The sequence below is a fragment of the Centruroides vittatus genome, unplaced genomic scaffold (assembly GCF_030686945.1).
Source record: "Centruroides vittatus isolate TY-2023 unplaced genomic scaffold, ASM3068694v2 contig_474, whole genome shotgun sequence".
NCBI classification, from domain to species: Eukaryota; Metazoa; Arthropoda; class Arachnida; order Scorpiones; family Buthidae; genus Centruroides; species Centruroides vittatus.
The window spans coordinates 3,320,775-3,342,154 of NW_027122266.1; the positions used below are offsets into that span (position 1 = coordinate 3,320,775).

The 21,380-nt window shown below is 26.4% G+C and overlaps 1 protein-coding gene across 2 annotated transcripts in view; it reads left to right on the plus strand.

Moving 5' to 3' along the window:
* LOC136977712 (protein CREBRF homolog) overlaps nt 1-21,380 on the plus strand; it is a 90,235-nt gene that overhangs the window by 51,336 nt on the left and 17,519 nt on the right. Inside the window, exon 2 of one of the 2 annotated variants that reach the window (XM_067273260.1) lies at nt 9,627-9,759. In XM_067273260.1, the coding sequence (XP_067129361.1) occupies nt 9,735-9,759 (25 nt within the window). In that variant the 5' untranslated portion in view covers nt 9,627-9,734. The remainder of the gene's footprint in view (nt 1-9,626; nt 9,760-21,380) is intronic. The other variant, XM_067273261.1, reaches the window with a different exon arrangement.

Genomic DNA, 21,380 nt, shown 5'->3' on the forward strand with positions numbered 1-21,380 from the left:
CGTGTCGCGTTTGTTTTAGGATAAGTTTGGGAGAGTTTCTTTCGTGTCTGGTTTACATCACCCACACATGTTCCTGACACGGTTTGACTCTCGAAACTTTCCGACTTCGGAACTTTATAATTATTCACCATTTTTTCGCGTTTTTGCGATCCCTACAATTACAAAGTTTGCATTACATTGTTAAAACTGTTCTTACATTACTACTTATAAGACAATGTTCATATTTATGACGTGTTGTCTCTTGTTGCCTTTTGCATCTGGTTTGTACTTCAGTGTTTTTTATACATTAAGGCAGGGCTTCTTAAACTATGGGTCGTGACCCCATTTGGAGTCGCTTAGCGAAATCTTGGGGTCATGAGATTTTAATGCAAAATATTGAAAATAATTTGTGAGAGTTTGAAAATGGCATGCTTTGTGTCGTAGGTTTCGTGAGTTGCACTTCGTGTCACTTCTGGTGCAGCAAGACAACAATTCAGCAACACTGATTGTAGTGTGAAGTACTGTAGTGTTGTTGCTTTTCAGTGTATTCAGTTGTCTGTTCCATTGTAACGCAACAGTGAACTGTGGTAGTACACCATTATTGTTTTTGCAAATTTGTATATATCTTCAATATATATGTATATTTTCATTGTATTTCATATGTATATTGCAAAATATTTATATGTCTTTATTTTATATTTTTTTGGGGGGAGATCACGAAAAAAATCACAATCATAAATGGGGTTGTGAATAAAAAAAGTTTAAAAAGCCCTGCATTAAGGTAATGCAACTTTTTCCTGTATGTATTATTTTAATACATACATGAAAAAGTTGCATTTCCTAAAAGAAGTTATGTGAATGCTATGAGAAAGTTTGCTGTGTTATAGTACAGGTATCACTCATATAACATGATAGTTATGTTCTGAAAAAGTGCCATGTTATGTGAATCTGTGCTATACGAAACAAAGTACTAATGCAAAACATAGGGTTACATTCCAGAAGTTAGCAAAAGTATACTATTCTTTTCCATTACTAAGAGAAATATGTTTATTAAAACAATCAATGACTAATTTCCAATCAATAATTAACCAACAAATTAATGCATAATACAGTACTTTTAGTACTGCATTATGCATTAATATTAATTTTAGTTAAACAAGGGTGTTTTCTTTTTACAAAGTATTGTTTTCATCTCTGCTTTTTGTTGATCTTGATCAGAAGTATCAGCAACATTTTCATATTTTTTATTTTTATCATAAAAATTTTTTATGGATGATGAAATAAAAATATGTTATTGATCAAAAATCGTTCTAGCGGGTTGCATTTGTTCAGTTGAGTACTGAGCAACATTTCCAGAATTTGTGTTTGAGTACTGAGATACTGCTGTATTTCGTTCATCATTTTTACGAATGAAGTAATCATTCCCTAGGTAAGTAATACTGACAGTTAAAAATGTTTAAATAAACTTTACTAAATATAAAGATTAAACTATAAAAACAAAACACAGTTACAGTGACATTCTTAAAGTCTGAAAGCAACGATGACAACACCTGGTTGATAGGAAAGTTAGTGTAATTTGTTTCTTACTTGTCCTGTCAGTTTTTCATTGAAGTAAAATACCCAAACTCCAGCAGTAATGTGTAATATTAGCATTAGAACTAACATTTTTGGAGTTCTTATGCCTCTATCTTCAGGTTCTGCAGTCAATGAAGTAAACTGATGAAAAGCATGAAATAATTTGAAAATTTCAATATTCTAAAATCCATGGGAAAATTTGAGACAACATGCATGCTTACATAAATTTTAAAATATATTGAATAATGAAGTGTACAAGTTGTTAATTGTAAAGCTGGAACTCAGAAATGATTCCAATTTGAGCACCGGGGTGAAATTATAAGAAAAAAGTTGTTAAAATTTTTCAGTACTTAACAGTTGCATCTTTTACTTCTACTTCTTAGAGACTATTTCAGTAATAACAAGTATTACAAGTACTTTTGTGGAAGGTAGTATCATTTTGCAATCTATTAAAATTTTAACATAACCCATAGTTAGAGAAACACTGATATAGATAGTAAATATGGATGAGGATAATTTTAGTTATCATTAACTAAGTATTTCAAACTGTACAATAAAGTTTATATTTACATACACTACATACAAAATGTTTAAAAAAAAATTATTGTTAAATCATTTTTATTTTTATTTATCAGATATCAATTTAATAAGATAAGTAGAGACTATAATAAAGTATAGAAACTATTAAGATACATTCTGAATACAGTAGATAGCACTTAAAAGCAAGTAATTATTTTTCCAACAAAAATGACCCATGTTAAAATTAATTATTACAAAAGTAAAGACAATAAAAATAAATTAAAATATTAGAAAATGAGTTTACAAATTCAAAATTAATAAAAAATAAAAAAAATTATATCTATTGAATAATAAATTTTGTTTTCTTTCCTTCCAAGAATAGCATAAATGTGAAATATATATATATATATTTAGTTCCCAATGACAAACATAATTTTAAATCATGTTAAGAAAGTATTTTAATGTTTTTATATGTTGTAATTCACTTGTTAAACAGTATAATTTAAAATATATATATAAATATTTTATCCATTATTTTAAAAATTAGTTGTAATTATTATATGTATTCACTATTTAAATTTGCATTTTATTTGCAAAATTAAATCTTTGACTTTCAGTTGCTTTAAAAATAAAATTTTTATTGAATTTTAACTTGATTTTGCTGACAGTCATTGCCAATTAAATCTCTACCTGTGCATCTTTCACACGAGTAATGGGAAATGTTAACTTTTGATTCAAGAGTTAAAAATAAATATCCTGGATAGATACTCCAAATTATCCACAGTTCTCCTTCTAAAATAATGCTTTGCTATTGAAATATTACTTTAATTATAGATAGTTTCTTTATTTTTCTATACTTATCAAAGGTTACTTTATAAAACTAATTATAATTTAATATTTGTGAATAAATTTATATATTTATACAGTTATTATTAACAACTGCCAAATTTAATGGATTACAAAATTAAATTAGAAAATTATTTCTAAAATTCAGTTAGTTTTTATTATTTATTAACATATTTTATGCTCTGTTACTAAATTAACTTTATTAATGTATGTGTACTATATATATTCATTTTAACTGTATTGTTACAAAAACAAATAATAAATTTTTTGATTACTATTTTATATACAATGAACAGTGAACACTAAATTTAATTTTGTTGTTATTCAATTCTGTTCATCACCAAATTAATGCTCAAACTGATTATAGCTGTTTATTATAATTGAAAATGTTTATTATCTAATGAAAACTTTTGCTTGATTAAAACTTTTACCATAATTTGTTATAATTAATGAAAAATAACATTCTAAAAACTTCAGTAATAAAGAAACATACATTGTTATCTTCTGAACTAGTTAATGAAATCTATTAGAAATTAGTTGTTATTCAGATTGAAGATGCAAATGCTTCAAAAATATTAAAATTCTTAAATTATATAATTTTTTAAAGTCAATATATTGAAATGTTTATCATTAATCTTTCTCTGTCTCTGCTTTTTGATTGATTCAAAAAGTTTCAATTTTAAAATCATAATTGTCATTTCAACATTTAAAATTTTATTTCCTTATTTAAGGTCTAAAAACAGTATTTTAATTTTCTCAAATCAAAATATTAATTGTTGATAGATTTTTTAAACTATATGTTTCACATTAAGTTTTTGAAATAATCTTATTTGACATAATAAAACTTATGTTGTATTACAAAAATTTGAATTATTTTTATCTTTTAAGAATGTCAAACTTTTACAAAAAATTTATAATCTGTTTCAGTTTCCTAATTTCTTTTTTAAATGTAAGATAAAATATATTCATTATTTTTATAAATGATTAAATATTAGTTTAAAATTTTATTATATAAAATAGGAAATTCAGTTATTTACTATATATGTCTAGCAATTGATGATGATATAATACTATAATACTGTTCAAAATACCTTTAATGCTATATATATTGTTTTTTCATAAAATATATTATATAACTACTATAACTAAAGAAGTTATATTGAAAATCTAAATTTTCTCTAATATCTCTTATCTATATTTTTAGAAATATCTGTTATTTTTGCAGTGTTAAGTTTATTAATAATTTGTAGACAGTCATTATATTGAATAAGTAATAATAATATAAAACTTATTTAAATAGCCAGAAATATAAATGTAAATATTAATAAAACAAGTTTTATTAATATTTTATTTTAATAATTAAATGCTTTATGTATAATAACCAAATATATATATTAGCCTATAGTATGTATAAATAATAAATATTAGATAATAGTTATCATTTTTTAGTTTAATTAAATGCAATGCCATATATTTCTATGATCACTGGTATTTCCCATAAATAACAATTCCTGTTAATAATTGATAGGTACAAGTATTTACGATTTGTAATTTATGTTACGCTTCAATTCCATATCTTCAATATCAATATATATACATTTTCATTGTAAAATTTGATTTAACACTCTGTTGAATTAGAAAATAACATTTTAACAAACTCTGCTGCCAGACTGGCAGTTTGTTGACATATTAGTTTTAACTTTTTTTTTTGTATGTAAATAAACAATGTGTATCTAATTGTTGGATATTTATAACATTGAATAATTTTTAAATTTACCATTTTCAATGTAATTTTGTTCTTTAAATTTGAGATGGGTTTTCATATTTAACTACTGTAAAAAAATTTTTAATAGAATATTTTTATGTAATTATATTTTTAATTTGTTATCATGTGAGAATAGTTAATAAAAGGGCTGTTAATTTTCTATATTGTTTAATAACCAAACTGATTTCATTTTTTTATTTAATACTTTTAATTGGTAACTAATTAGATAAATGTTTTATTAATTAAATAATAAAATGATTTTATAACTTAATAGTCTTATTAATTTCAAATAATGGAGGGAAATATTTATACATTTTGAATAAACTTTAACTTCTACATTTCAAAATATTTACATATTAAAAAAAACTTAGAGATATTTTTTTAACAAAAAGAAACTCTTGCATTCAAGGTTATCATTGAATTATTTTCCTTTTGAAGTATTTTCCATCTGTATTATATGAAAATTGAGTTATTGTAATTTTTTATTTTCTTTAGATTAATATTTAACCAAATAGTCTGTATGATAGTCAACATTTTCAGTTAAAAAATAATAATAAAACATCAATATTTGGAATTATAAATAATTGAAATGTTAAGATATTTTTTTTAGATATATGTAATATTTTTAATCTTTTCTTCACAATGTAGTGACGTAAACTTAAACACTGGGCGAATTTTTCATCCTTTTTATTCGGTTCCAACCGAATAAAAAGGATGAAAAATTTGCCCAGTGTTTAAGTTTAAGTCACTACATTGTGTCTTCGAAAGAAAAAGAAAATACAAAACACGGTTTCCTCAAGATAGAATATTTTTAATGTTATATTCTAAAGTATAAAAATTTTGCAAATTCAAATTTATAATCACTAGTGTTATAAAAATAGTATTAAATTACTTGAAAGAATTGGTCTATCCATACACAATAAAAGAAGTTTACTAAAACTGTTGTAATTGAAATGTTTCATAGCAGATACTGATTTTGGATACTTATATATTTTACTTAGCGATAGAACTTTTTTGAGATTAGTCTCCAAATTAGTTCTTCCATTAAAAAATTTTATTTGATTAACAAGCAAATTTTTATTATAAAGTATAGGTGTATGTTTTCGTTTTTTAAATGGTGGAAATAAGTCTTATTAACTAGAAATACTATATTCTACATTGGTTATCATGAATTTTGCAAAAACTAAACAATACAGTTTGCGTTGACAAATTATATAGATGTCTTAAATCAATTTGCCTTGTCATTCAGTGTATTTTATATGAAAAATATAAATATTAAGTTTATAACAATTTTGATTTATCCACCACCCTTTAAAAAATCTGTTATTAGCTATTTTTTTATTATGCAAATATGATTTCTTTTGAGAAAATTGAAACTGCAGGTGTCAGCAGGCCATATAACTTATTTTACATGAATTTATAAATTAATTCGTTTTCTGTTGTTTTATATTAACATTGCAGCCAATCATATTAGAATAACATTTATCCTGTAAATAGACATTCAATTTAAATTGTACTTTTTGTTTATTATTTTTAACAAATATGGCTTATACATCTTTGATTATGCAACTTCTGTATACCTTAAGAATTCTTGTAATCCAGTGGAGGATCTTCGCACAGGTGCAAAATCCGAAGATCCAAAAGTTAGCAGCTTGGAAAAGAGATGCATTCTGCACAGATATCATTTTCATCTAGACATTTAGAAATTTATTTTTAAGGAAATGATTGACTGATTAGTATATATTTTTTCATTAAGTAATAAACTGATTTGATAGCATTAGGTCTATTTAGTATTTAGAATAAGGGAGACCTAAAACTAAGTTGCACTTGGTGTCCTCCAAATGCTTGATATGTCACTTTCTGCTTCAAATCAATAATGAATGAATACAGTACGATTTTATTTAGAAAAACATTTTTTTCTTATAAATTCCATCGATGAAAATTTTTAAAACAGAAGTTCAACTGAAATACCACTAGGCTATCTAGACAAACGTACAAACTCGCAAGAGATAATAGCGAGGTTGAGGCCGAAGTTTTAAACGCGAAGACATGTACGTCGGACGTTCAGCGCTGCTTTCCTGTAAGCCTAGAAGTTTGACAATGGTGTTTGGAAATCGAGCATAATTCCACTGACTTTCCAAACACCATTGTCAAACTTCTAGGCTTACAGGAAAGCAGCACTGAACGTCCGACGTACACGTCTTCGCGTTTAAAACTTCGGCCTCAACCTCGCTAATAACAACGTTATCATAACGTCAATAGCTTCCATTATTTAGCCTCTCATCATCACCTGGAAATGTAGAAAGCAATGTTTTTCAATCATATAACTAAAAAAGTGGCAAATGATGTGCCTAGAAAATAAGTGAAACGTTTAAATTTTTTAAATAAATAAAAACATGGATCGTAATTGTAATGCCATACTTTTTTAGAAAAATAGACATTTTATTACATTGAAATTTCTTAGAAAAAAATAGATACTATCACTGAAATATCACACACTTATTTAGTATGTCATATTAATCATAATGATTAATTAACATGATATACCAAAAAAATCCAGTAACGAGTTGCTTAACTTTCCCGGCAACATTTGGTAGAGTTATATTTTATTTTAAAAACTTTTTATACTTTTTAACTATTATAAAATGACAAAAAGCTTAATTTAGAGGGTAGGGATGTGTCTTAAATGCTAATAACAAATAAAATCGTCAATAAGTCTGATCCTACTGGAGATCACACGACCTCCTTTATTTCCCCACCCTCTTGGCCTTTAATCACCAAAATTTAATAGCATCAGTTCCCCTAATAAACAAACTTCCCCGCAAAATTTCAAAAATTTTCGACAAAAAGTACAGGAGTTATTAAGCTTCAAAGAGGGTGAACAAAATCGTGCCCTCCCACACACAACATCCATACATACGAATCTCCCCGCCGAATTTTTTTGCACTTCAACATGTTTAGGTCCCGAGTCCAAAAATGTAAAAATCTTGAAGGGGGGAGTCATTTTTTTTGACTGATTGCCATACTTTCCTTTGTTATATATATAACTGCGGGGAAAGTGGTTAAGTGTTGTAATTTTTCGTTGTTTGGAATTTTAAAACAGCGTTTTTCAACCTGTTTAAGCCCAAGGACCAGTAAAATGTCTGAAAAAATTCTACGGACTATTAAGTTATGTAGGCCTAATTTTTTAAAGCCTATGACCAACATTTTGGACATTCTGTGCCATTTATAACAATAAATCTAAAAGCATGTTTTGATTAGGTATGGAAACGTAATCAATTAAATTGGAAGCAAACTATTAAAATTGAATCATAATTTGAATAAGTTTTAATTTTTTATTAATTTAAGGCTGCCTGTGGGGACCACCTGTCCCATCAGTCGCAGACAACAGGTTGAGAAACGCTGTTTTAGAATAAATCAAACCGACATCTATTGAATAAAATTTAGATTATTTATGCTTAATTTAAATATAAAATGTAATTTAAACTAAAGATACAGGCACAAAACATTTATTAGGTAAATTATATCAATGCGGTAAATTTATCTCTAACTACATTAGAATTATATAAAGTATATAACGTGGGTGCATAGTCTGGTTTTTGTATTGTAGTCGCCTACTTGATTCCTTTTCAGTAACAAGATACAAAGCTTTTTTATGTTTTCAAAGTTCTTTCCATTTTTCAATATCTTTTCTTTATATTGAAATATTAAATTTGAAAATGTCAGTGAAAATAGAATAACACTGTTAGATATATTATAAAAATTGAAATATAGGTCTATGTTAGCAGAGTATATTTCTAAAACTTTCAGTTTAATACTTTAGTTTTAATCATTTGTTAAAGTAAAAATTTAATATTTTAAAATTTCATTTTTCCGTATAGAAATAGAGTAACATTCCTTCAAAATATTACTTTATTAAGTTTATATAATTCCAGTACACTAAATGTAAATATATTTATCAATTTTAATTGGTTTATTAACCAGATTTAAATTTTATATTTCAAAAGTTAATCGTAACCGATACTTTTTGCTACTAGTGAAAGATATTATTAAAAGAAAATCGTTTATTTATTATTTGTGAGTAATGATTATAATAACAAATCTAAATATTTTAGTTACATTAAAAAATGAAGATAGATACATTTTGGCGTTGTTTAAATTAAATAAACATTTTACCAGTTATTGGAATTTATAGATTTAATTTTATAAAAAGTTGTTATAGTTTATATTATAAAAATATAATCACGCTAAAAATATATCGAAAAATATAATATATTATATTAGAATTTTAATATCATTCAATAACTTTAAACTTGTAGATTAAATATTCGCATTTTAACCTCCAAGTATGTAGTAACTTTATTTTTAAAAGTTAATATAGCGTAAAACTTTTATGAAGCCAAGTTTATTTTAAAATAACTTTTGCTACGAATTTATGTTTTATTATAAACTATTATTTTTAAACTGCAGTTTGTTTTATTGGTAAAACAATATTCAAGAATATTTACTGTAATTTGATAACACATTTATAAATATTAAATCTTTAATCACATGAAAAATTTTTATTAAATGATAATTTGAAATTATTAGAAAAAGTCCTGTTCAAATTCAAAAATGATTTTAAAAAATTATTTATATCAATAACTGTAAATATTAATTTTAAAGTTTTAACTATTGAACTAATAAATTATAAAATTATTTGGCAATTTCTATTTAATTTAGCACGAAGAAAATTCAAAATAAGCGAAATAAAAAAATATATATAATTAGTTGATACAATGTTATAAGTCTATTGTCTATTGTAGTTGTTTTAAATTATATTCCTATCTACAATACATTCACTATAAAATAATATGTACTGTTATGTATAATTGGTGATTATTCATTAAAAATTCTATAACAGCTTATTACTCAATGAAGTGAAATCAGGTTTATTTACTAGGGAATCTCTTTTACAAGGTTGTGAAAGAGCTTAGAAGTAGTCGACTCATCAATATTTGACGAAGAATTGGAGACTTATTCAGAATCGAAAGAACCCACCAGTCAGAGAATGGTGGAGATGGGAGGAAATCAAGGTGAGTAGATGTACTATTAATAAATTTCTTTAATATTTTAAATTATATTAAAATTTAAGAAAAAGATATTTCAAATATATATATATATTTCTTTCCATGACATTTTGATATTAAAACAGATGTAAAAATATCGAAATATATTTTAAAGAATTTTATGTTGTATTAATCCTTCTAATATACAAAAGATATTGGAAATAGGCCAGCTTCTGATGACGTCACGTCACAGCTGTTTCCGTTCTCTGTTTTTCAAGCTAAGATTTGCGTCTGCCAGAGAGACTTCTTAGATATGTTAACGTCTCCGAGAACAAAATATTCTTTGAAATTTCATTAATGGGAAGAAACAAATTACTACTGCACTTAGCAACTAAAATATTTTCGCATTTATAATTTTCAAAGAACAGAATTAAATTCATTAAGTACTGTTATGATGCTTAATATCTGAAGTGTGAAAAAACGACTTTTTAAATCCTCATATATGATTTTAGCATGTATATTAAATTTTATAAAAGATTATTATGATGTTAATGACATAAATTGATGACTGAAAAACACGCTACTGACGTCATTTTAGAATGCGTGACGTTTAGTCAAGTGACTGGTCGACCTTCTAAGATGGAGATATTCTCTCGATATAATTTAGTAAATATACAGAATATCATTAAATCGAGGTATGCTCGAATTTTTATTTATTTACACACTATAATGTCAAATAGAAGTTTTACGTATTATGCATACATTAATGTTAAAACGAAAAAACAAAAATAAAATAATTAGTAAAAATTTTGCAATATTCTATTTACCAATTAATTTAAAATATTTTAAGTATGTATAATATTTAGTATTCACGGAATAAATAATAGAATATATAAATATTAGCTGTAGCAATATTATGCTTTATAATAATAAATTAATTGTAAATAAGCATTAATTAATTATATTTAAGTTATATTGAAACGAATTAATAATTTTTTACAGCTAGAATTTTTTTATTGCATTATGTATGTGTATTTATTCTGCTGAATCTTTTAATAGATTGTTTTATCGTTTTATATAAGTGATACAATACATTATTTAATTACATATTCTTATATGTATTAGAGAAGAGATCTAATGCTGTCTCTTCTCACATAATAGAAAGCGAATACGCTCATTACATCTCAGTAACACTTTAGACAGGATATTTAAGTATTGCCGTGTATCCGGGAAGCAATAAAGCGATGTTGACAACATTAAATGTTTGTTCCATTCCATCTGAATTAAATAATATTTATGATATTTTCGTTTAAACAAACGAAAATTAAAAACTTAAAATATAACGCACGTGTACAATTTTTCGTCCAAGAGTTTTTCCTTTGTTTCCTGTAGTTTAAATATTTTTGGACAAATTTCTTTAAAATTCGTTTTGGATATAGATTTTACTTCCTGTAGAGTCGTTAAGTTCGGACTCTGTACTCTAGAACTGAGATTGTGTTGAAAATGTGCCAAAGTATGTTTACTCTGAAATTTTAGATTACTTTATCGATAGCGTCGTTTTAAAATTGCTATTGACTTCCGGGCACACGCTTGGATATTTTCTGAAAACATACAGAGATCTGTATTTATCCTATATAATTTCAAGTCAAATTTTTTTACCATAGAAAATATCGACATCTGAAATTAAATAATTTTCTAAAGGAAAAGTATTTAATTCTTAAATAATTTTCTACATGATTCTCTCTTATACAATATTTTAACATTCTTTATTATTGAATTTGTAATCTTTTAGAAAACATTCACAGATCATTATTAAACCCGAATTTATCAAATTAGTTTTCTCTTAATTCTAACGAAAGTGTGAAAAAGAGAATTTAGGACGATAGTTTCTCTGCTTAAAAGTTATTTTCGGATAAGTTCTTATTATAAACATAACTGATTAGTTTTATACATACTGTGAATAATTCGGAGAAAAAGAATATATTAAAATATAACATCTCTAATAACAGCTTTTAAAATGTTTCGAGAAATTATATAAATTTACAACCTTAGTTTTAACCTTGGATGCTTAAAAATATTTGCATGAAATAAATAGCTTATACATAAAGAACTAAGTAGCTGATTTTGGATGCTGTTTACTTATTTAATAACTTTATTTATATACTTTCATTTTATAAAGAAAAATTTCTTAATAAAGACATTTAACAAAATAAATAATGCTTTGTCATTTATTCCAGTTTTATATTATTTTTAAATTTCGCGAATTTGTGTAGTCTTGAGTTTCTTTGTTAGCTATACAATAAATTTTATTTTTGTCATTGTTACATTATAATGTCGAAGTGGCAGTATTGCAAATGTTATTGGACTCTGTATCAGATTGTACAGCGGTTGTCATATGGTAACTAAGAGCTATATAGTTTGACTGAGGTTGCTGAACTATCAAGATTTGTCAGGATGAAAATAGAACTAGACTACCACGTAGCCATTCGAAATGGAAATTTTTGGCATTCTAATCTCTATAACACTATTTTTAAAAGCCTGTAATGAAAAATATAAATCTTAAAGTTTTCTCGTTTGTTAAAGAATTTTCGCATTTCGAAAAATCGGGTTTTTTTCCCTTTTTTCTGGAGGCCGCACAGTACGTTTACAATCTCAGTTATCATATTTACAGTCAGCTGCAATATTTCAATTTGCAGAATATTCGTCATTGAATGCATTGTATTTAAACTTTAAAAGAAAATAAATAAAACTTTCAAATTTAATAGGCAACTTTTTGTGTAAATTCTTTATAAATTTAAGTGCTTAAAAGAATTTTTTGCAGTCAGTGTAAAAACTTATTTTATTAACATATAACACTAAAATCTATTAATAAACTAAAAGATATAAAAACAAAAAAATCAAATAATTACTTTAAAAGTAAATTAAATCGTAAACTTGTTTAAAGATCTTAGGGTAGCGGTATTGAAATAGGAATGCACTTGCTACTGGAAAAAAATCAAATTACAAGAGGTGACCTTGAAATAATAAGTTGGTCAACCTCAATAGAAGACACTCCTAAGATATTATTTAAGATCAAAGGGGCAATAACTTCACTCCTTTTATATAACAACGGGCGTCAAAAAATTAAAAAAAACATTTTGTGGGGTTTCCTGGAAATGGGCGAGAGGTGACTACACTAACTGATTCGTGACCTTCGAAGTCAGCTGACTTTAAATGAGTGTGTTCTCTCCTTTACACATCACATGATTCTGATTGTATATGCTGAGTCATTATGAACTTTGTTGCTACGAGTCTTTATTTTAATTTTGCTAAGTCCTTGGAAATAGACATGCTGTACTTTCAGAAAGACTTTCTGTAGATCGATATTTTAATTATTGATTTTCAAGAGCTAATACTTTAATTAAAATGAATAATATATAATTTTTACGATTTATTTTTAATAAACTTTGGTGTTTTTTTTTATCGTCGATCTTAACAAATATTATAGGTATATAAACATTGTAGAATATATACCGCATTTTCGATAAATGATTAGATATTTTGTAAAAGTTTATAAAATTCTTATTTTATTTCAATTTGTAAAAAAAACTTTTTCATTTATTGAGAATGTTGTAAAATCAATATTTTCGTTAAGTAAGTGTTAAATGTTTTATAACGTTTTTTTTCCCCTGCAATATTTTTTAATAAGGAAATTGAAATGTTTAGATTCTGTTAGATTCTCTACTCATAAACAAGATTGCTCCAAATCATTTTCTAATCTCTGACATTATACAAAGTTTAGTATGGTCTCTTAAATCAAACTTTATCTATTTTTAACTTTGAGTATTTTTAAAAATTTGCATTAATGAATGAAAAATTTGCATCTTATATATATTAAAAAGTTTTCAAGACATTTGAATGTGTTCAAATTGATTTTTTTACATTTCATAATTCACATTAAAATGTCCTTTGTTGTTATAACAATGTGGAAAGTTATATAATTAGTGATTGATCTAAATGGAAGCTACATAATAATTTAATACTAATGTAGCATAAGTAAGAAGTTTTCCGAATAGGAAGCCTTCTTATGCTTATTAATACAGCTGCTTTTCAAAAGTTTAGAAACTTTATAATTAAAAGTATTATATTGATATTTACAAGTGGAATACTATTTATACACACAGAAATCTAACTTTCTATCTATTTCCTTGATTAAACAAATAATTAAGTTACAAAATGCATCAAAAATTTTAATTCAAAACATTTAGTTTAATCACAAAAATATTAATTAGATGAAGCACACTTGTTTCATAGATTTTGTCACTTTCTAAATTTGTTCCTTGAGATAACACATACGCTTACTCAAATTTAAAAAAAATCGAATAAAGTTGTGAAATTTTATACAGAGGATTTTTCCAAATTCTTGAACCATATTAGAGCAAAACTGGAAATCATGTTGTATGGGGATATACCCAATTTTCAAACCGTGTTGTACAGTACGTGGGATACCTGTATATAGAGAAATGAAGATATTGCACTTTGATATGGTAACTAGATTACAAAGTTGGTCTTACAAAGATATGAGCAACTATTTATTTTATGTGGATGAGAAAAATCTTGGCAACAGATAAACACTAACCAATCATTGAGACATACAGCAAAAGTGTGATGTCATAACATGTTGCCAAACGGTGTCAGAAGTTCTTAGTTCAACAGAAAAAACTTATCAACTTTTTTAGTTTTACAGAATAATAACAATAACAATAATAATAATAATTTTTCCTGCTGATAATTGTTATTCATTTTTTTTAATTATTCTCTACATTAATGTTCCCTGCAAGTACAAATTGATTATATTTTGAATTTGCTGTTGTTTTTAAATGTATGTACATAGATTTTTGTAGTTAAAGATGGTCTAAAAACAGGCAAAAATAGACATTAAATAATATTTTTGGTTGCCAGAATTGAATAATTTTATATTAATATTTAATCCAACAGAAAGAAAAAGTTTTTTTCAGTGAGTCATGACAGCTGATGAAATATTGGTTCATTATTTCAAGGAAATAGTAAACATTCATAGACAGCACATGAAAACACACCATATATCTAAATATATAAAATTACATATCCTGACTGACTGGGTGACTGATTGATTCATCATCACCCAGAGCAAACTGCTGAACCTAAGGAGGTGAAATTTGGTACATTGTTAGGGTACGTCATGAAAATGCACACTAAGAAGGGATTTTTTTGAAATTTCCCCATGGGAGAGAGGGAGAGCATTAAGGTTTAACCTGAAGAACAGCTTTTACTGTACTAATTTAATATTTTAGACATTGTTATAAATATTTTTTATATATTTTGATTTTTTTTAACTAAATGTTCAAACCGTTTTAAATTTGAATTTGTTATTGCATATTGGTTCGATTATAGAACTATTGTAAATGTTCCAGAAAATTGATTAAATTGAAAACAGTTCGTTTGATTCTCAGCAATTCTCATCATTCTCAATGGTAGGTGTTATATAACAATTACCATTGTTGTTGAAATACTGAATATAAATGGTGTTTGCTTGCAAAATCCACCCAGGCGAAGTTGCGGGTAACAGCTAGTCATTAATAAAAAAGAAGTTCAAAATGATATCTTTTGTCAGAAAAGTGCTGGTCACATCTTTTCAAACATCTTATGTATTGATGGAATGTTTAAAACTTTGACATGACATTACAGCTGAAAGATAATATGATATACTGAAATACTTAAGTATTAACACACTGAAAATAAACTTTAAATCCCGCATATTTAACATTATTCAATACTAATATTTTTGGACATATTTAATTGCTTCTTCAAGCTAAATAATCTCAAGTTACACTGGAATGCAAAACAATTATATAATGAAACAGATTACTAAATAAAATACTGCTAGAAATCAAAAGGTATGTTTCATTTTATAATTCTTCAGTTTATTTGTAAAACATCAAAATTCTAAATAGAATGGAATAAAAACATTGAATTAATTTATTGAATGTGAAATACTTAAGAGATGAAATGTCTGATCTACTTAGCCAGTGTGTCATCTTTATTTTATAACAATACCTATGTACACACAACACTTAACTCAGAACATCAATGCAGCATTTTTGGTGAGAGGTTCTTAGTTGTCTCTCATGTACTATAGTTTTATCTGGTTTAAGTGATTTTTACTTTTTTCTATGCTTGAAAGGCCATTTAAGCAGCTATCATTTTAATCAAATGATTGAATGTATAATTATTTCATGATTAAATTCTCTGGAATTTTATGCTGACAAAATAGATAAATATAATATACCCATTGACAAGCATTTTAATGTTTTTGATGACTGTGTTGAAAAACTTTATTTGTGAGGTTGCAATATCTTTTAATATACATAATCATCTATATACTTGATTACATGTGTCAAACATATTACAAATGAAATATAGACCCTGAAACTTTTCTGAACCACCTTCATATTTATAGATCCATTAAATATTAATACATATATGAGCCGTTCATTTTGAAAGTGGGGCAAGTTCATTTTACATCATTGCTAGATATTTAATGGGTTTAAAAATATTCATAAGCAGTAATAGACTTGTTTATATTTTTTGTGGTCTTATTTCATGTAAATTTAATATGCAATAATGATTATCCAGGTTAGGTGAAAAAAATCATGGTTATGGTGTGCGCCAATTGACCTGCCTCACTTTCAAAAGCAATGATTTGTCGAAAACGTTGATTTTCTTTGAATAGAATATAATTGTAATAACAAAAAATTGATTATTTTATTTATTTACTTATTTATTTTATTTCAACATTTCATACTTCTGTTGAAAAGCTACAATAAAGCAAGAAATAAATTTAATTTTATAGGAAAAATGGATAACAAAGAAACAATATTCAGTAATAAGTTGCATGCTTATAATTATATTTCATAGTTTAGGTGGCACAGATTTTTAAAGTATTCATGATGAATGGGGTAGTACATAGGGTAATAAATCCATTGTATTTTTATATTTTTCTTTAGTAATAGGCCTAGTTTTTGCATTTAAAGATTATAATACTATTTTCCAAAACTACTTGGCCTACCCTGCTTTGGTGATAAATCAAGAGTTTTAAATTGCAAATATTTTTTCATCGATTTTTTGTAAAACAATTTATATGATGCATTTCTTGAAAATCTTATCCAGAAAATATTCAACCAATTGACAGTTTATTCATCGGTATTTCTTTTTCTTTTCAAAATTGTCTCCTCCAATGGTTTGGTTGAATAGAAGTCTTCATTTTTCATTTCATGTACTAAAAATGAATTATATTTGAGAAATTTTTGCATTAATTTGTAATAATCCTGAGCAACAGAGAGCCACTCTCCTGTGCTGTCACTATTTAGAGTGGACTTCCCTCACTTTCACAATCAACTCAATAAATATTGTTGACAATATAAATTACTAGTAACAAATTTATATTGATATTAAAAGATATTTATTGTGAATTGATTAAAAACATAAATTTTATGTTAATTTGTAATAAGAATTAGCTTTAACTATTTTTTTCACAAAATGGGCTTGCCCCACTTTCAAACTCAACAGCTTATATATATGGATATAATTAAAAATTTTAAATTAAAATTACCAGCATTAATCTTATTTCTAACAGATTCTTTTTATAAATCAGCCCATTTATGGTAATATTGTTGATTTTAGGTGGAATTTTTTTTAACTGAAATAAAAAAATTGAATTATATTGCATGGTTTATTTATTCTAATAAGAATTCATTAGATTTATTCCAATAGATTTTATTTATTTGATTGATTGAGTTGGTAGATAGAAATATAGACTTTTAATTGTAATTTAACTGAGTAGTTTTTATTGCATCAATTGATTTATTGGTTTGACATGGAAACTTTTTTAATATGAAGTTTAAGTGATTGCTATTTTCACTTTTACATTTATATTGTGATGTTTGTTATATGAGACGTACTCTAGAATAGTACAATAAAATAGACTTTGATACAAATTGTAACACAGCGTACTTTATTTTTTTCAACGAATTGGTTCTTTTGTTTATTTAGATCCCAACTTCTTGTTGACCCTAGATTATTTCAGGTACACAGGCGTTGAACATTACTTTATCCAACCATCAAAATTTTCTTAACGCACAACACATAAATGCGGGACGATCTAACTAAATCTAACTTACAACTATCTTACAAACTACTTTACAACTAAAGGAAATAGAAATGATGAGGAGTAAGCATTAAGAATCAAGTAATGAGAAGGTAAAGAAATACCTGGGGTTTTTGTGTCGATATATCCAAAGGTAAGACACCGTGTTTAAGTTTACCCTCCTTTTTCTTAGATTCTTTTAATCTTTTGGCCGTAGACTTCCTTCGCCGGTGACCTCTTACTCATCTCAATTTTCTATTGAACGTTCGCTGTTCTATTTTCTCTCTCTGATCCCTCAGCACCTCGCAGTCCCTTCTCGTTTTATTCCTTTTTTTTCCTTTTATGATCGTTTTTTACTCTGTCTTTGCATTTGGGAGCACTGCCTTCTCTGTGCCTTTCTCTTCAGGATCCGTCCCAAAATTGACCTCTCTCTGGCCGTCTTGCCTATAGGCTTAACACCCTCTTTTGTTTTTATGTGTTCCAGGAATTTGTAGTCTTACCCCCAAGGGAGAAGGGTTAAGAGAGAATGTTCTAGAAAGAGTCTTTTAAACAAAGAAAAAGGAAAGAACTTAAAATTAAATCAATTAATAATATACAAAAATATATAACACACATGGCTGACAGCCACTATATATAACTAGACATTACATATTAAAAAGCAATTACACACTATCAATCATCTCTAGGCATATAGTTGTCTGAGTATATTGAATTTTATAACTAACTCAGATAACTGGATCACTAGTATAAATATCCATACAAACCAAATATTCAGCACAGAAATTTGATATATCATTCAACTTTTGAATGTTCTATATAACTTAATGATGATTGTTTAACAACCAAAAATGTTTGTTTTATGTTAAATTCTAAGTTTTTCAGTGCTGGATATTTGGTTTGTGTGCGCATGTTTATATTCAATTTGATAGCTAGAGCAGGGCCGTGCCGTGCTATGATGCAGAGAGGCGGCCGCATCAAGCGGCACTGTAAGGGGGTGTCATAAGCAATGAAATCAAAATATTATTTGTATCATTCAATAATTTAAAAATTTTTACGCAATGCTTTTCTATATTGGTCTATGTTATTCCAATATTGATGTATACGATTTATGATTCATCGCACACCTCTGTCTAAGTGCTTTCGGTACCCTTTGATTTCAGTTTATGGTGCAAATTTTCAGTTTTTATATGACATTTTAAATCTCAAAGCTAGAAAATTATTGTACCAGTCTCCAGTCAATATTTTGGATCGAAAATGAATCGGATATAAATGCAAATAATCTTCAAGAAGAATCACGTGATATATCCCGAATGCTACCATATTCTATGAATCTTTGGATGTTTTAAATAATTTGTGCCAAAATAACTTAATTACTTTGTATCCGAATACCGTTGTAGCTCTGAGAATTTTATTAATACTCCCTGTCTCTGTAGCTAGTGGGGAAAAGAAGTTTTTTTCCAAATTAAGATTAATAAAAAACTACTTAAAAAGTTCAGTAAGCCAAACATAACTTAGAAATCTATCATTAATTTCTATTGAATCTACATTGGCTGCCACGCTAAACTACACATCCCTAATTAACGAATTTGCTAAAGTTAAAGTTAGAAGAGTAAAACTGTAGTTGATAGTTGATATCAATATTTTATAGTAGTTTAAAATAAAAATAGTATTCGTACATTTTGTGCAGTTTAAAAAAAATCACAATTGAAGGTTATTTTAAAGAAAAAACATTTAAGGAGCAGCATTTCGAACACTTGCTTCATACTGAGAAAATCTACCGCACGGCCTTGAGCTAAAGCTTAGAGAGAAGTGCAATAATACTATAATTCCATATATTGAAATTTCTCTCTTATCATTAGAAATTATATGGAAATAATTTAGCTAATAAAATAATAGCAGATTAACTATGATCAAGTAGTATAATTAAGATATTCCTATCCTATTCAGGTATCTCTATTCTAGATGGAGATATTTAGCAGTGTCAAATGCAATCAAATTTGGTATAGTGACATTTCAGGACATGCAGAAGACATTTCCATAAAAAAAGAAAATTAATAACAAAACTAATCACTGTGGCACTTCTGAAACTGCAAACAGTGAGAAAGCAGTTTTCTGTAATACAATGAGGCACATTTTCACCTCATTAGAACATTTTTTCCTCTTGTTTTCTAGCAAATTCCACTGCACTTACCTAAAGTTAGTCTGGTATGGATTCAAAGCCACATTTATTCTTGGATCATTCTTCTTTGAAGAAGCTAAAGGCACTTGATATGCACTGTGCTTTTGTTGTACTGCAACAGTGACAATGCCTTGAGTCAACCATTTTTATTTAAAATGGAGGACCTCTACATATCAGATTCTACATCAGGGTGTATTCTAAGTGGTAGTTGTGATGAAACAGGTAGTGATGAATCTGAATTTCAGGAGTAGTAAAATCAATTACCTAAACTAAATTTTAAAAATTTGAAATATAATTGTTGATAAAAAATTTATTGCATTCTCATTAACGCATTTATATTTCAATATGAAGACAAGGTTTATTGAAACAAAATTACATTAAAATTACTTGTTTTATTATTTCTGGCTCACGCATTTTTAAATTAAATTCAAAAGCAGCATTGTTTTTACTTCTTTGGTTTACATTGACTATTTTTTCCTTTTGATCTGTCGATTCTATTCAATATATCAGAAAAATCAAATATACCTTTGTACCAGTTTTATTCCTTAGCCTTTGAGCAACTATTATCTCTATGATTTTTTGCAGTGATCCAATTTGATATAGCTGGTCTTGGATTCCATTTATCCAATGAAGGCATATTATAATAAATATATAAGTATAGGAACTCTGTCGATACTTGTAATAAAGATCTGTTTGACGTTTTTAAAATATTGTTACAACTTAACCTTTCAATGTCTGCACTGTGAGATTTAGCAGCAGTGATTCTTACAAATACAGTCAATAGAGTAGGATAATTTTTTAAATTTATCAAATATGTTAAAATTTCTTGTAAGGATTTGTTTTCAAAATTTTGTGAACTATTTCCTGTCATTTCTGAATATTCTAGATCAAGGCCTGATAAACTTAAATCAGAAGCAGTAAGTTCGTGGACATCTAAATTTACATCTTTATCAAATTTTATGAAAGGCCATAAAACATCTACAATATTAGCATTTTGTTCAAATCTCTTTTCTAAACATTTACTTAGTGTCATTATGGTTTCATTAATTATTGCAGGAATATCTTTTTTTTAGAATACGTATAAATTGTGAGTTCTATTATGTCTCGTGTACTCAATTAATTCAATATTTTTTAATCTTTGTGTATCATTTTCATCAATTTCAATTTCCTTACTTAGAGTAGATAACCAGCCACCCAGTAAATTATTTTTTTGCTAGACTTCTAATTTTACTGCAAACTTGACTGCCATACTTTACCATTACTCTGTAAATTCTTTTGAAATCTTGAAAAAATTTCAAGCACATC